The 12735-nt window shown below is 36.3% G+C and overlaps 1 protein-coding gene across 1 annotated transcript; it reads left to right on the plus strand.

The window, feature by feature from the left end:
- Nucleotides 1-7870: 7870 nt before the first annotated feature.
- On the plus strand, nucleotides 7871-10274 carry LOC143877673 (transcription factor MYB105-like). The gene is made up of 4 exons (XM_077379860.1): nucleotides 7871-7932; nucleotides 8334-8678; nucleotides 8915-9343; nucleotides 9716-10274. The coding sequence occupies exons 2-4, from the start codon at nucleotides 8354-8356 to the stop codon at nucleotides 9979-9981; spliced, it is 1020 nt and encodes a 339-aa protein (XP_077235975.1). The 5' UTR covers nucleotides 7871-7932; nucleotides 8334-8353; the 3' UTR covers nucleotides 9982-10274.
- The last annotated feature ends 2461 nt before the right edge of the window (nucleotides 10275-12735 follow it).

Raw genomic sequence — 12735 nt, forward strand, 5'->3', positions numbered from 1 at the left:
GTGATACGGGCGTCTTACCATAAAGAGAACGTGATATTGTTCTCTTGATAGAAGGATCCACACGTGCGGAACAAATAGTAGGCTCTTGTCCATGTGATAACAGCGGGAGCTTTAGGAGACAAAGAAATGGCAGCCACCTAAAACAACGAGGACCAAATTTTCGTTTTAAACACTTACATAGTGAGAAACAAGTAAAAATGCATTAAAATTAAAATAGGGTGGGAAGGGATAAATCTAGGGGTGCTCTGGGAATTTCTAACCACTTTAGAAGAAGTTAATTTGGAAGGGCATACAAGAGAAAGGCACTTTGGCCTTTGGGACTATACTCAGACATTGGCCTACGTTAACATAGTGCGAGTATAGTTGAAGTGTAGTTTGGCAAGTTACTCAAGTACAGACTAGATTAATTACTCTAGAAAGGAAGAAGGGAATGGACTTCAAGAAGAAGAATAAGAAGAAGACTAGAAGGTAAGCATGAGAAACATTATCGAAAGGGGGGATATGTCTAAGCATATTTTCAACTTTTCATGTAAAGTGAGATAACATGGTGGAAGCATGCGGAAAAGAAGACCCTTAAATCTGCAAGGAAATAAGACAATAAAAAAAAATAAAAAAAACTCAACTCACATTTTATTGAACAAAGGATCTGATTCGATACATCTCATGACCACATCTACGGATTCACTAAAAAATATCACGAACCATGCAAATCTTGAACAATAGAGATTCTTGTTTTAATTAAATTTTAATCTCCTCTATACAACGATAGAGCTCCCCGATCCAACAATCCTAAACACTCCAATTCAAGTCCATTGTTTGCCTATCCACACGGGGCCCACTTTATGGACGGTAGCGATTAAAGAACTAAATTCAATCAATGGGAGTTCGAAAGACAAAAACCAACTTAGCCAATTCATTTGTTAGCTTTTGATTTCATTCGAAATAAGACAGAACTGAAAAAAGGTCGCTCTCTTTCCGTTACCAGCATCGAACCATTCTCACCCATCCATTCCCGAAAAAGAATGGGACCCACTAAAAAAAGACAGCTTTTTAAAAAAAAAGAAAAAGAAAAAGAATGGGACCCACTAACACGAGTCCCGCCAAACACAGAATCCCCCGAGATTTTATTGCCCGGGAAAACTTTTCCCCACACGGATTTAGAAATCGTCTGTAATCGCCCTGCATGCCGTACACGTGTACGACCGAGATTTGCAACAATGCAATGCACGTGTAACCACTTTCCCCGTCATGTAAAAGCGAAACGGTTTCAGAGCAGAAAGAAAAAAAGAAAAAAGATTAAAAAGAAGAAACAAAGAAAAACGGAAGAGAAAAGTACGAGCGAAAAAGCAGTTTTGGATTGACGTGGGTCGTGGTAAAAAGGTTATTAAACGGTTCGCTTCTGAGAGACGTTTCGTAAGCATGACTTCACACGTGCCAACAGGACAAAGAAACTTACGAAAAACCAAATCTCTCACGAGATCTTTCCCTTGCTTTTACGCTTCTCATATCCGGTAGAAGGGAAACAACTCCCTATACTGTCTCCCTGTCACCTGCATTTTTCCTCTGCCACAGTCAAAATCAGAAACCATCATAGCCGTTGAAAATACACCTAAAATATAGGCTTATTTTTATCTAATTTCTCAGTTATTATGGAAAGTAGGGCAGCTTTTTCCATTTGGATCAAAATGCCCTCATCACATGGAAGTTTGAGGGTTAGCTATGTTATTTACAAGGGATTTGCTAAGCTCCATCGCAAAAGGCTTTTCGCGGCTGGTCTGTGGCACGTCAGACCAGCCACCTTGTGAATGGAGACAAAAAGCTTTCGCAATGGACGCTAGCAATTCCCTAATTTGTGGAAATGAGGAATTTGAGAAGAAAAATGATCCACCAGCTTTTTCTTCCCTTGGTCATTCTTTTTACTCAACTTGGGTCGGGTATTACCCGACCTGCGTCAACCCGAAAATAACATGGGCCGGGTTTAAAGAAAAAACATGAAGCCCGACTCAACTCGTTTAGGTGTGCTATGGTTTTCTTAAATATCTCATAAATAACATGCCAAATTATTTTCAGGTATAATTGTTTTCATTGAGGTGGTTATGTTTGTGAAGTGAAAAAAAGTTGTTTCCTTACCAAAATTATGTACTTGACAACTTAGGTTTAGACTCTGTTCACTTGTTTTCCCGAAAAAGGAAAAGAAAAGGTTTTTCGGAAACCTGACGTGGCATTAGGAAAAGAAATCCAGGGAAACTATGCAGGAAAAGGTTTCCCACGCCTGTTCACTTGCGTAGGAACTCTACATGAAAAGGTTTCCTGAGAAATTGCTTGACCACCTTTTTCACTAGTTTTCCTGGGAAAACAGATCCCACCAAAATAAAGGGAAAGGGAATCTCACACTTGTGAGAAAATACTCATTTCCGCATCATTTTTCCCAATTCTCATGCCAGATGTGACATTTTCCACCTAGGCTCCTTCAAAATCCCATGAAGACAAGTGAACATGCGAATTTTAGCTTTTTCGGAAAAAGAAAGGGTGTTTTCTCGGGATTTGGTCTCCCGGGAACGCGAGTGAACAGAGCCTTAGAGATTTAGAGATTTTTTGTGTGAAGATTTGTTGTTTTCTAGACTTTTTGAAATAATCACTATAGAAAGCTATACATTAAAAACCCGACCGGATCCAACTTAACCCAAGAAACTCACCATCTCTCTAGTAGGCCGGGTTTAAGAATTCTGTGTTCTAACAAAAACCCTTTCTAAAATTCTTGGAAAACGGCAAAATATCCATAGGCCATCTCTATTTATATTCGGGTAAACAAACCCATTGGAGAAAAAGCCAGACAACAAAGGAACTACAATTACTGACTCCCCCTCACAGAGAGGTATTCCCGGAATCTGTTCCTTTTGGAAAATAAATGTTACTTTTCATTTATAATAAGAGCAGGTATTCCCACCAACTTGCATTGAACCATTTCTTCAATTTACAATTCATTTGCTCCGTACAATTTATAGGGACCAATGAAGTTTTTCTATTTGAAAAAGAACGATGGCATGTGGATGGCAATACCATTTTCCCGTTATTGAGACTTGACATCATACGAGGTCATGAATGTCATTTACAAGAAGGATCCATGATGAAAAATTACAGCTGAGGAACGAGTTTTTATATGATGCCCGACCGTGAGATTTACAAGGGCTAGGTGGCTTTTACTTAACTCTCTATCATAAAGTTTTTCTTTGGGACATGACATCGCAATCCCTTTTTTTTTTTATAATAGCACTCATTTTCTTAAACCCATCGATGACGATCCAACATTATGGCAGCATGGTTTAAAATTTCGGTTTAGGTAACCGTTTCGGACCCCACCAAAAACTGAAATTTCAGATTTCACCGAAATTTGGTAATTTTGTTCCAAATTCCGGACCCAAATTTCAAAATAATACTTTTTTTTTAAATAAATAATGTCACCAAACCAAAATTTCGAATGGCGAAAAATTGAATTTCGGAAATTTTCGATTTCGGTCCCACCGGTATCCGAAATTTCGGATTTCGGTCGAAATTTAAAACCATGGATGGTAGTCGATAGAAATTAGAAACGTACACAACAAAGATTTTTTCTTTTCGATGGGTAAGCATGTCTCAGCTTTCGACACGTCAGCAAAAGTGACACATGGACCACGTAGCAAAGCTCTATAGTCCTGAATGTCATATAACTGACGTGGACGTTGATATTCCAACTTTCAGTCCCATTTGAAATTAGAAGATATATAATGATAACGATGAAAGGGGCGAGATTCGAAAAAAGGGGGGGGCAGGAATATCAGATTCTAATTTTTTTAATAAAAGTTGCGTGGGGTTACCCTTGTCACATCGCTATATTTGTTTGGCGTGTTACATTCACCGGAAATAAATAGGGAAATATGAAAGGCATCAAAGTACCCTGGACTAAGGTGTACAATCATAGGTGCAGGTTGTAGGACACATGACCCCACAAATTAATAATAGTCCTTTGTTTTGTAGGGAACAGTAGCCTTTCCTATCTTAGAGTCTAAAGGCTATGAACCCTAAGCCTTGTAGACGGTAGAAAATGGCAAAAAAAGGAAAATTATGAGTTGCTATTTACTGCCATGAAACTCCTGACTCTGATGTTTTTTATCTCGTTTTGTATTTTGGAGATGTTTCTCCTTTTACGTTAGTTGGGTGTCACACCATGTTACTATCTTACTAAATTCAGCAAATAGGAAATAAGAAGGGCATTTACCATTGATCATGATTCAAACAAGGACCCACATTTTTAACCCTTTGATCATGATGGCATATTCATGATTCCAGCAAAATGGTGCCCACATTTTATCGCTGTTTACATTTCCACATTGCGTTGTAGAAGCAAAAAAAAATAAAAAATGTTCATATGGTCTTCTGATTGCGCCGCTTATCCCGATCCAATCCAACCCAACAAATTGGCACTATTAAAGTGGTAAATTATTAGAATTTTCATGATTCTTAAATTCTTGTGTTTGTGATCTGGGTATGAATAATCAACGGAATGAAATGAAGAGGAGCTTGCTACTACTAAATGTTGGAGTGCTAGTATAAATTACCTATTTCTAACCCAATGTTCTAATTAGATGTTCAAGATGGCTGCAATTTTTGTAAAGAATGGCCTAATAAGAAGTGAAATTACTGGTGTTACACATTGACCATAGCGATCAGTAAAGGCAATAAGGTTCATCGGCACATCTAATCCTTATTGAGACTCAGATGATTAGTGTGCCCAATCAACTACATTAGATAGGTTCGGATAATGTAGCTGGTTAAATAGATCAGGCTAATTAGAGTTCTATTGTTGGTGAAACTCTAAAAGGTATTTTTCTATAAAAAAGGGTTGTTCTATTTTGTAATCTAACTTGACTACAGGATCTTTCCTTCCAGAGATATGACAGACCCATGAGATAGTAGAAGATTCAGCCCGGATGATCACAGCCATAGCCAATCAAGATAAGTTTCTTATTCTAATCTCTTCTTTGTATTATAGTAATTTGCATGGTTAGATCCATTTGAATTAATAAATATGTAACAATCTGATTAGTTCTAGTGTGTGTGATCATTGCATATTGAATTCCCTTATCCTAGGATTGCAGTTGGAAGATATTGAAGACCAAGGAGACCTATAATATTTTCTTATGAAATTTGTAAGGAGTAATTGTGATATTTTAAATGACATTTCTACCATGTGTTTGTTTGTCTTTTTCTGAAAATTACTTTATTCTCAGCAAAAGAGAACAAAAGGGAGGTGAGGATGTAGTTATTTTTAGAAGACAATTAGAGGAGGATGAAATTGTGGGAAAAAAAAGGTGAGGAAATACTCAACAAACAAAACCAAATGCACTATTTTTTAGGTCATTGATGTTAGCACTACCATATTTTAATAATTGCACCAACTCTTGCCTCTTCTTGTTTTTGCAGCTGTCAAAAAGGATATTACAGTTCCCAAAAGCTCTTAGAAACCAATTAAAAATCAAAAGACAACTGAGTTTGTGCAATTATTATAACATAAGTAGTACCAATATAAGCAGCCTATTTTTATTAAATAGTATATTGATATCAAATAAATCAAAATTAACAGATTGCTGAAAATGATCTGTTTAAAATTTCTTGTTTTTTCTTCTATAAATTTTTTCCCATAGTTTGTAAATTTGTTTTGGAGCCGTTCGGCAGTTTATTCACAAGAGGCATAGCATCTGATTCCAAGCTGGAAACACGCAGAAATTTTCCTATTTTTAGAATGTAATGCATAGTAGAGTGTGACAAGGTGTTTGGCATTACTTGTTTTATTTGGCATATCTTTCCCATCCTTGAATAATCGGAGAATTTAAAAAATAAAAATGAAGAGATATATAAATAGGCCACTCAACCCATTTTTAAACACTATAATTCTTACCATATTAAAATTTTAGACCGTCTATTCTTTCTTATTCATTAGTTATATATAAATAGTGGAGATGTCACTCTACCAAATTTTAATTTTAATTTATATTGAGACTACTGTGATAGGTACTACCTAACCATTTCTCCAAAATGTCCCAGGACTGATGGAGTGCAGTAGGCTAAGTAAGCCCTTTAAACTTGCACCATACCAAGTTGGGTCCAACCTAGTCCCACAATTCGCTCCTTCCTTGTCGGCTAGCTCTATGGTAACCTCACTCTAATGGCTCTCACTCTAATTTTTAATTACCAAGTAACCTTTTTCGGATAGTCCTCTCTATAGGTCACCCATTCTATAATTCAAATACTCTAATACCAAATATTAGATATCTAACTAATACATCATAAGCCCTAAGACTGTAGAACACACAGTAGGCTAAGCCATTTAAACTTGTTCCATGCCAAGCTAGGTCAAACCCAAACTTAGGTAGGCCCCCCCCTCAGGACGTTTAGCAAGTTAACATATGTGTCGGTTGGGGTTGCTTTCCGCTCTACTATGATTGAACCAATAACCTTAAGAATACAACACTAAGTAACATCTAGGACATGAAACTCGAACACGACATGTGGGTGATTCATGGTCACCGTCCGTAACGTAACAGGGAGCCCGATATGATATTTTATAGTTATTTTTTTTTTCCAACATGTATTTGCTAATTAATATAAGGGATTTGCTAGGGACCATCCAGTAGGCATTTCGCGAGCTCTTGGCAACTTTGTCTTGGGATTAAATTATCAAATTCAAGAAACTGAACTAAAAACAAGGAAAGGAAATTAATGTGGGTCACACCGCAAGAAATCTATAGTAAAAGAAAAGAGAAAAGGAAAACCGAAAGTGGGTTTGAATGAATAAGAAAAATTGGAAGCATGGCTGAGTAAAATAGGGACTTTGACTAAACGAAAATATTTGTAAAATTAAACTGTTCTAGAACTTAGGCACTGTTTGGATTCTGGGAAAAATATTTCTTCATAATAACTTGTTTTTTTTTTTTTTTTTTGGTTTCGACAGTTTAAAGAACGTTGGAATGTGTTTAGCAATTCGAAATAGAAGAAATTAGGAATTCGAAAATTGGATTTAATAAACATAAACATTTTAAAACTGATTTTAAATTGTAGAAAATTATGGGATAAGGGTGGGAATCAATCAATTACTCAAAAACTATGGTTTTAAATTTCGACCGACGACACTGAAATCGATAAAAACCGAAATGGTATTTTATTTTGGCGGTCGAAATTTTGGTTTTTCAGAAATTTGACCCAAAAATTCTGTTTTTTTAATATTAATTTAATATTTCACCGAAATTTCGACCAGAATTACCAAAATTTCAATAATTTCGGCCAAAATTTAATACTGAATAAAATATTGGTTTTGGGTTTTGTACCAGATTTCGACCGAAATTTTGAAATTTCAGGGTCCTAAACCGGTACCGAAACCAAAATTTTAAACCTTGTCCAAAAGCTTAAGCTATTAAAGTTGGTGTCATTTAATCATTTATACTTCAACAAAGGTTATGTCAGCATTATACTATAATTGTGAAAATGAGAAAATAAAAAATATACAACGGATAAAACAGCATATTAACAACAATATAATATGGGATTGTAATTAAAGAAAGGGGAAACGAATATATGGGAAAAAGGGGTGAATTTATTTAAAATTTAGGTTAGGATTCTAGGAAATATTATCACATTGAATTAAAAAACCGTTTTAAGAATAGTAGTAGGACAGGTGGGGCGGTGTTTAGAATTTTCTAACTTTGAAAAGCACAAGGGATTTGCTAATGGACAAACAAGTTCTGGTTTTTTTGTCAAGAAAGAGAGGGACAGGGCAGAAAGACACGTAGATAAAAGGAGACTCTACTCTTACCACACGAGCGGTTTTTGAGTTACATGCAACACTAAACCCACAGAGAAATCAGTCTCAAAGTAAGGACTCTGGAGAGAGAGATAGCCGTGTGGGTTTCTCCTTTCTAGGATCTCTTTTTATATTATATTTTTTTTTTCTCTGTTCCACAGATTTCTTCATGTTCTAAATGCTCTTAGTATTGAGATACAGAGGACCAGATGGGGAAAATGTCTCAAAGTCCTCTTTTTAGTGAATAAAATCTCTCTTTTTCGGCTCTGAGTTGGGTTTTGTGTGATTTTGCATTTTGTTTTTGTCAAGAAGTTTGGTTTTCATGTTGTATGAAATACCACTGCCCGTAGAGGGATAACCCAAGTTTTTTTACTGCCCGTAGAGGGATAACCCAAGTTTTTTTTTTTTTTTTTTTCCCGACACTTTTGGTTTTTTTTTTGGAGGAAAATGAGTCTGCAATATCTGCAATCTACTGACTGTCAGAATGGTGATGGTGAAGGTTTCAGGAATATTGCAGAGATGGGTTTTTATCCTCCACCTCCGGGCTCTCATTCTGCCGAGAAGTGTAGTGAGATGGGTTTTCAGGTGTTAAGCCATACAGCTTTTGAAGGGAAGAGCTATGGGAGTGATGGTGGTAGAGAAGGGTATTTTGGGAATGAGAAAAATGAAGTTGGATTGGTTCAAGATGAGGAGGATGATTGTGAGAATTTGGGAGGTGGGCAGTCTAAGCTTTGTGCAAGAGGCCATTGGAGACCTGTTGAAGATGCCAGGCTCAAAGAGCTGGTTTCTCAATATGGCCCTCAGAACTGGAATCTGATTGCTGAGAAACTGGATGGAAGATCAGGTAATAGAAATACCCAACACATATAAAGCATGTGAAAAGACCATAAATGAAAACCCCCAATTTAAAATGTTCTAGTGGGATTTTGTATCTCATTCTAATGATTTCCAAATCCCATTACAAGAAAACCCTGTTTTTTTATCTTCATTTCTTGTGAACCTGACCCAAGAATTCTTTTTTTTTTCCACCTTTTGTTCAGTATATTTTTTTTTTGGTATTGATTTTTGTTGTTTGGACAGGGAAAAGTTGCAGATTAAGATGGTTTAACCAACTAGATCCAAGGATAAACAGGAGGGCTTTCAGCGAGGAAGAAGAGGAGAGGCTTATGGCTGCTCATAGACTCTATGGAAACAAATGGGCAATGATTGCCAGGTTATTTCCTGGTAGGACTGATAATGCTGTCAAGAACCATTGGCATGTGATCATGGCAAGAAAGCATAGAGAGCACTCAAGTGCTTATAGAAGGAGAAAGCCCAACTCTCAGACCCTTCATAAGAGGATGGAGATGAGCAACAATGCATGTAGTGAATCAACAATCACTAGCAATAAAGATGAATCTGCCTCAACCTCTACTGACCTTTCTCTTAATTCATCAACCAGGATTGTTCCTGCTGTCTTCACCAGATTTAGCCCTCCCCAACAGTACCTGCCCTTTCAATTTCTTATGGGTATGTTTAGTTTTCTTTTCTAAGTTTTTTTTGTTCTGTATTTCTATTTTTATAAGTTTCATTTGCTAATTGCTTTCCAACTTTATTGAGCCATTGGTTTTATGGGTATTTTTTCCATTTGTTATGGTTCAGTTAGAATTGCCTGCCTATATTTCCGGTCTAATTTTTCTGCTGATTGGATTTTCCCCCTTTTCATTTCATTTATTTCTCCATGCTTTGGCATATGATTTTGATGGGTCTTTCTTCTTTTGATGGATGGATGATTTGTTTTGTGTATTTGTTTCTTTTGGGATCATTTCTGTTTTTTCCCTTTTGTCCTGGTTTGAGGCATCATTTTCTCATGGCATTATATTTTATCTTGATTTGTTACAGGCTCAGATGAAAAGATGGTACCTATGAGAAATGGATGTTGTAAAAAGTTTGATCATTCTGGGAATGGTTTCTATCATCCTGGTCCTATGATGATGATGGTGACTGGTGTTGATCAATTTGGTTATTCAGTTTCAAACTCTGAAGTTTCAGCCACTGAATCGGAGGCCAACAACAGATTGAAACTCTTTGGTTATGGGGAAAGTGATCATGGCAGAGAGCAGATGAGTTTGCCTTTCATTGATTTCCTTGGTGTTGGAGCAACCTAGAGAGGATTTCGGGGCATATAGAGAAAAATGGGTTACCATTGAGGCTTTCTTTCGAGTTTATGGTGAGAAAGTGAGGGTCTTTTTACAGTGTATGTACAGAAAATAACAGAAAGAAAGGTAAGAAAAGAAAAAGGAAGACTAATGGGGGGTTAGAAAAAAAATTTTGTTTATCAGCAGAAAAGCAAGCCTAACATGAGTATTTTTTTTTTGCTGCAATAATCCTCAAGTCTCTTTTGTTTGGACATTTCCCCCCTTTGTTATTCTGATCTGATGCTATAAACCTAGTTTTCTTATGTGATGAGGCTGTTTATCTTCCATGGGATCAAATATCATTTGCAACTTTTCTCCTATGCCTATCCATGTACTTAAAATAAAGCTCAAAATTTTTTCCTTAAAAAATAAATGAGATACTTCACCAATGTCTACATGCATAACCAAGGTTTAAAATTTCGGTTTCGGTACCCGTTTCGGACCCTCATTTCGAAATTTAGGTCGAAATCTGGTACAAAACCCAAATTTAATATTGTATTCGGTGAAATATTAAATTAATATTTAAAAAAGCAAATTTTTTTGGCCAAATTTCGGAAAAACCGAAATTTTGACTGAAATTTTGGCCAAAATAAATGACCGTTTCGGTTTTGGTTGATTTCGGTGTCGATTTCGGGTTTCAGTTGAAATTTAAAACCATGTGCATAACCCATTAAATTAAGGAAACAACAAGGACCAAACTAACTTTGGCTCCAATAATGGGATACTCCACCAATGTCTACCCTCAATTTGTGTCCAATAATAATTTTTTTGGACCTAAAATATGATTATTAGTAAATAATCATATTAAACTTAAAAACCATTTGAGGCTTAAGATTACATGCTGACAATTTTGAGAATTGATTTTGAGTGAAAAACTGATTATTGGACTCAAAGTTGTGTTTGATTTTGAGTCCAATAACTAGTTTTGGACTAGAAATCAATTCATCAAATCCGAAAAGTCTTGCCTGACTTTTTCTGCTAGAAAGGTGAAAATAATCTTCAGATCATCGATAGTCTGTATGATGCCCACGCAAACCATCAATAGAATGGAAAATTCAACCAATTTATCAAATCTAATGTGGGCAATAATTGATCTAACGTTGACGGTCTAGATTTGAAGAATGAGATTAAGAGTAAAGTTACTGGCCGTTGAAAAACGTGCATGTATTGCAACCACATTTGTGGATTCAGGGCCCTTGAAGTGGTTTAAATAGAAGAAAATTAGAAGGTAAGTATAGCGACTATGCAAATCCTATTCAAATCTAAAACATGTCTTTCTCAGTAACAACTATTCTAACCCTCTTAATATTTTCCTCCACTTTCTCTTACCTACAGCTATCCTTATCAGATTGGTCATGGCCATGTGGGGACCGAAACCAAAATTTCTCGAAATTAGGAATTTCGCGAAATTCCAAATTTCGGTAATTTCGATTAAATGCCATTTTTTATTTTTATTTTAAAATTGTTACAAAATTTCGGCCCGAAATTTCAAATTTCAGTGGGGTCCGAAATCAGTACCGAAACCGAAATTTAAAACCTTGGTCATGGCCTAGAATTTGCATCGATCTGGTGATCATGACATTCAATCAAAAACTCATTATTAGTTAAATTTGAGCGTCACCCATTTCTAAATATGGTGGTTCATTTGCAGCCCAGCATTCAAAGGATTAGGATTAACCACTCAATTCAAGGGCGGGCATGACTGAACGGACCTTCCAGATTGAAACAATGTGCTCTTAAAGTGTCAAGAAATTAAATTAGTCTACAAAAATGTACGAACTGCGCAAAGGCTAAGGGTATTATGATCATTTTGCAAAAACCCGCAAAATAATGTTTTCACAATCAGTGCAAGAGTCCAAAAATGAGTGTAGTTACTAAACATTACGGCCTTTTGGATACCTCATATTTTGTATCTGGATTTGGAATTGAGTTTTGAACACAAAATGAATAGATCCGCCAGCTCATGTTGAGGGATACAGAGAAGGAAGGGGGTACTTCCTACAGGAGGGGACAAGCTGAGGAGCAAAGAGGGTGAAGGAAACTGTGAGATATGTGGATTTCCAATTACTTATTTCCACAACATATTTGGAAATCTGATTTTTTTCACTGTCAGTCACTGATTTAGAAATCAAAGGATTTCATCCGGATCCAAATCACAACACAAAAAGGGCTGCAAATGTCAGAAATCCAAAGGGCAATTTTTATTATTTATAATTTTTAAGAGAATATTGTCACAATATATCAACTTTAAAGTGGCTTCCTGATAAATTAGCCGGATTTTTAAGAGAATATTGTCACATTCTAATACTTATGTCCCAATTCAGAAGACGTGAATGACTTTAGTAATACTACAAAGCCATACATGATGAGGAATGCTAAACTGAATGTCGTCCTTATAATAACGAGTAATTCTATGATGGGTGGCCCTACTCTATAGGAAGGTCCAAACCGTCCATTTATGGGGCCACAACGTAAATAGGTTGTGCCCAAAAAATCATTTCAATAGGATGATCTTAACCCTATTATCTATTGAAGTTTCCATATGTGTGTGTGTCTAATTCTAAGCAGGTATTTTCTTCGGGTGATGATAAATTCGCACCCGCTGTAGGATGATTCGCACTTCACACTCCTTTAGCCTGAATTGACGTAAAAAACGTTAAACTCTGACGCTTTTTTACGTCAATTCACGTTGAAATGGTGTGCATCATCCTACAGGGGGTGCGA

This window comes from Tasmannia lanceolata, unplaced genomic scaffold, assembly GCF_043159265.1.
Source record: "Tasmannia lanceolata isolate RefF3 unplaced genomic scaffold, GAP_Taslan_0.1 ptg000005l, whole genome shotgun sequence".
Lineage (NCBI taxonomy): Eukaryota > Viridiplantae > Streptophyta > Magnoliopsida > Canellales > Winteraceae > Tasmannia > Tasmannia lanceolata.

Bases quoted from the DNA above. Each gene is read 5' to 3' on its own strand.
- LOC143877673 (XM_077379860.1), top strand. From the start codon at position 8,354: ATGGGTTTTTATCCTCCACCTCCGGGCTCTCATTCTGCCGAGAAGTGT. The intron at 8,679-8,914 runs GTAATAGAAATA...TTGTTTGGACAG, and splicing joins GAAACTGGATGGAAGATCAG to GGAAAAGTTGCAGATTAAGA. The intron at 9,344-9,715 runs GTATGTTTAGTT...GATTTGTTACAG, and splicing joins GCCCTTTCAATTTCTTATGG to GCTCAGATGAAAAGATGGTA.